Source organism: Anastrepha obliqua, unplaced genomic scaffold (assembly GCF_027943255.1).
Source record: "Anastrepha obliqua isolate idAnaObli1 unplaced genomic scaffold, idAnaObli1_1.0 ptg000012l, whole genome shotgun sequence".
NCBI classification, from domain to species: Eukaryota; Metazoa; Arthropoda; class Insecta; order Diptera; family Tephritidae; genus Anastrepha; species Anastrepha obliqua.
The window spans coordinates 5577765-5582033 of NW_026562179.1; the positions used below are offsets into that span (position 1 = coordinate 5577765).

General features: G+C 43.0%; 1 protein-coding gene across 1 annotated transcript; it reads right to left on the minus strand.

Annotated features, from left to right (window-relative positions):
• Positions 1-257: 257 nt before the first annotated feature.
• On the minus strand, positions 258-1193 carry LOC129251352 (uncharacterized). The gene has a single exon (XM_054890750.1). The coding sequence runs from the start codon at positions 1191-1193 to the stop codon at positions 258-260; it is 936 nt and encodes a 311-aa protein (XP_054746725.1).
• Between the last annotated feature and the right edge of the window lie 3076 nt (positions 1194-4269).

Consider the following 4269-nt stretch of genomic DNA (forward strand, 5'->3'; position numbering starts at 1 on the left):
TAGGTGAACTTGTATGTTGTTGTCCTTGGTTGATCACGTGTAAACACAAGTCCCATAAGCTTCAAGGCTTGCATCGCAAAATGCATGGATTTCTCTAATAGCTTCAGACTGAAAAACATAACGAGGAAATGATAGAAACTGCATGTCTGCAAATCCAGTGCAAAAAGCAGACCAAGCAGTGTCTAACGATTGTGGCAGACTCTCATCCCACTCGAGCTTATCTCTCCACATTCGTTGCAGAAGAATCTTCGCCTTGGTCAGCGTGGCCCCATTAGTCCAAGGGGATCGTAACATCGAGCTAGTGTAGACAAAGCAGAGCGTTTGGAGTTTTTTCCGAATTCTCTTTGTGGTCCAAATGAAAATAGCAATTTGTCCTTGTGCGGGTCCCAGACAAGCCCCAGTGCTTTGGTGATGTCACTGCCATCGTCAAGCTTAAGAAACTTTTCCTTGTCTACGTCAGGAATATCACGAAGGATCTCAGGACTATTAGAGCACCATTTGCGTAACTTGAAGCTTCCTCGGGTAAGAAGGCTAGTTGTTTGCAGTTTAATGTTGAGTACTTCTGCCATTGAATCGGCCCCAGTTATCAGGTCATCTACATAGAAGTCCCGAAATACCGCTTCTGCTCCAATGGGATAAGTCACGGATTCGTCTGCTGCGAGTTGGTGCATGGCTCGGATGGCTAGAAACGCTGCAGGCTTAGTTCCATACGTCACCGTGTCGAGCTTATAGATGCGAAAGTCTTCTTGTGGAGATTCTCGCCACAAAATACATTGGAGCATGTTGTCCGGTGGAGTGACGCGAACACACCTATACATCTTACAGATGTCTGCAGTAAGTGCTATAGGAAAAGTACGAAATCTAATGAGAATATGAAAAAGCTTCGGTTGAATAGTTGGGCCTGCCATGAGTAGGTCATTTAACGAAAAACTTGAGGTAGTGGTTGCAGATCCATCAAAAACCACCCTCAATTTTGTTGTACTACTGTCACACTTGATAACGCAATGATGTGGCAGGAAGTACTTGCATTGTTGTACAACCTCGTTGGAAACCAGCGACATGTGGTTGAGGTCCAGATATTCCTTAACAAACTTACTGTATTCTGCCTTTAGATCAGGGTTACGGGCGAATTTTCGTTCCAGACCTTGAAAGCGTTGACGAGCTTGTAAACAGGAGTCTCCTAGGGCATCCATGCTGCGTTTTATGGGCAGACGAACAGATTATTCACCTGATGGCAATCGAAAATAATTTCCCTGGAAGTGGGCTTCGCAGTCAAGATCTTCTTGGGAGGCCTTAGAGATCAGTTCGAAAATGTGCTCGATCTCCCAAAACCGACGTACTAAATAGTCCAGCCGAGTGCTGGGAATGAGACCACTGGAAGATTTCTGCCTCACGACGAATGATGACAGGTTTGGAGTTTGTTGCCCACCTCCAGATAGCACCCATCCGAGACGAGTTTTCTGAAGTAGTGGTAAACCAGATCCTAAGCGTATCTGACCCACACAAAGTAGATCGAAGAACAGTCCTGCTCCGATGAGCAGATCAATACGCTGTGGTAAGTTGAACCCAGGATCGGCTAGTGGTATATTCGACGGAACATTCCACTCGTTGGTGCTCACGGAGCAGCCAGGCTGATTGTCGGTGATGGTTTTCACAACAAGGGCAGTGATGCTTGTTGAAAAATCTGAAATCCGCGACTTAAGTACGAGATCGAGTGAGTAACCTTCCGTTGGGAAGTTGGCATCTCCAATTCCAGAGACTGTAGCAGAAGCTTTTGTTTTGAATAGCTGAAGTTGATTTGCGAAGCGAGTTGTGACGAAGTGCAATTGGGAACCAGAATCCAAAAGAGCGCGACAGGACACGAAGATTCCAGCACGATTTTTTACAAGAATGACGGCAGTAGCTAGGAGCACAGCATCAGAAGGAGACACGGGGGCATTAAGCGAAGCAGATATCGATGCAGTCATAACACTGGATCGAATTGTGGCCACCGATGAAGCATCGGCTTGACTATCGGTTAACGAAGCAGTTGAGCGGTTAAAATGCAGGAGCGTGTGGTGTTTCGACTGGCAGGTGCGGCACGATCCGGATTTGCAGTCCCGCATTTGATGGACAAAGTGCAAGTTTCTTAACTTCCCCCAGGCGCGAGTTCGGATCTAAATTTGCGAAAAGTTGACAACTATAAATTGCATGCTCGGGTGATCCACAAAATAAACAAACACGTGTTGAGCCTTTGGAGGCGACAAACGTTTTCCTTTGACTAATACTGTCGTTTTTGCTATGCCTTAACGCCTGACCAGTCTGTGCTTGAACAGCATGCTCAACATTCTCAAGCATTCGCCAGCGCCTTTCCAAGAATGCAGTCAATTGATCCCAGGATGGCAGCTCGCTGATCGAAGAGGTTTCCTCCCATTTGGCCTACGTCGTTTTGTCAAGTTTCTGGAGAATCATTTGTACGATGATGCAGTCTGCAATTTTCTCGTTAGATGCGAGCGACTGTAATGCACGAATGTGTGAAGTGACCTTGTCTGTCAGCTTTCGGAGCATGCCTACGTTTGAATCCACCTTGCTCAGCCCAAATATCTCCCTGACGTGTGCCTGAAATATAAGACGTTTGTTATCGAAACGCTTCTGCAAAAGTTCTAAAGCAGTTTTATAATTATAATTGCTTATTTCCAGTGAGCGCACGGTGTCGAGGGCAGCGCCACTCAAACAGGAACACAAATGTTGTAGTTTGTCGATGTTTGTGAGGTCGCTGTCCTTGTCGATAATTGACGTGAACATCGAATAGAAATTTGTCCACTCAGTGTAGGCCCCACAAAATTTAGGCAGCGTTAGTAATGGTAGACGTGAACTATTGGCGTTCACGACGATTGATTGGGCTTCACTGGAGTTCATCCTGAACGTGGAGGAATGCTGAGAGGTACTACGTTTACCTATCTCGCGTTGCAAGCTAGCCCTAAGGTTGATTAGAGCAGCATCGAAGTGGCTTGGCAAATCGCTGGCTATGGAGTCAAAATCTAATTCCTCTAAGCTTGTATGTGCGACAGAAAAGTTGGATTTCAATTCGACCACAGCTTCTAGCGTTGCCGAAATACTGTATTCGTCCATACTGTGCAGCTTGTCTGAGTCCAACTCTTTGATTAAACGCTCCAATCTGTTGAAAATAGCCTTGGTTTTCAGTCTTAAAAAGGCTGTTCGATCTATATCTTCCCCTTGAATGACGAAGGTTTAGACGTTGGCAAACGAGAGTCAAAATTATATCAGTGCGCGGCAGGCACAACTGTACGTTTTTAATAACGGATTTAAAATACCGGAAAATCGCGTTATATTATCACGTCGGGGTCACCAATGTTAAAGCTAGCTAAGCCTTTTTAGTAGCGTTATGTGAGAAGAAAGAAACGATTCCTTTGCCCTTTTATTCGACTCTTTATTTTCAAATGTTTGTACAAGATTGCCTAACTTACTTGCTGTGTGACATATTTATGCAGAACAACGAAGAACGGATTCCAAGGAATAACAGAAATAAAAAACATGATAATTACATAAATTTCTATGTACCGGCACAACATAGTGATACATAAGAAAAATATGTATGTGCACACATCTGTATGTACGTACATATGTGCTTGCATGCTGCTGTTTATTTGCGGGTGCATTAGGGCAGATCATTCGCGGCTCCGAACACATATAAAGATATAATCTATTCATTCAATGCAGCTATAATTATACTAATAATTATATTAATAATCTTGATTATGTTAAAACACAAAAAAAATTAAAATCCAACTTAACAATAGTAGAATTCAGGAGAATTCTTTTCTAAAGGGGACAGAAGTTATGTATAAGCCCACTCCATTCCCAGAACACAACGCACATCCAGACATTCAACTTAGCCCAATTAGCCAGAAAGTGCAGGAGTTATTGAACTCACTAAATTCCAAGTAAGGGATTTCGCGTCAAAAGTTAATAACTTCTTTTTGTCAACTAAGCATCCGGTTTCGCAACCGAAACACAAATGCAACGTCTCCAATTCCAATTAATTGTATCAACATAAAATTAAATATTAGACACATGTATGTAGAATAAGTATAATCAGCAAGATATGAAAATCGTATTAAACTCCAATTAAATACACCAACACTAATAGAATGTAAGGCACATGTATGTAAGTTAAGCAATCGATGTAAAGCTTTCATTTTAATTGTTTTGAATAAAGATAATCAGTTGATTCTTGCCACTGGCATATATAGGGCTTTTCAGTAAGAG

What these genes read in the sequence shown, in the direction of transcription:
- LOC129251352 (XM_054890750.1), bottom strand. Translation starts at nt 1,193, where the DNA reads ATGGATGCCCTAGGAGACTCCTGTTTACAAGCTCGTCAACGCTTTCAA.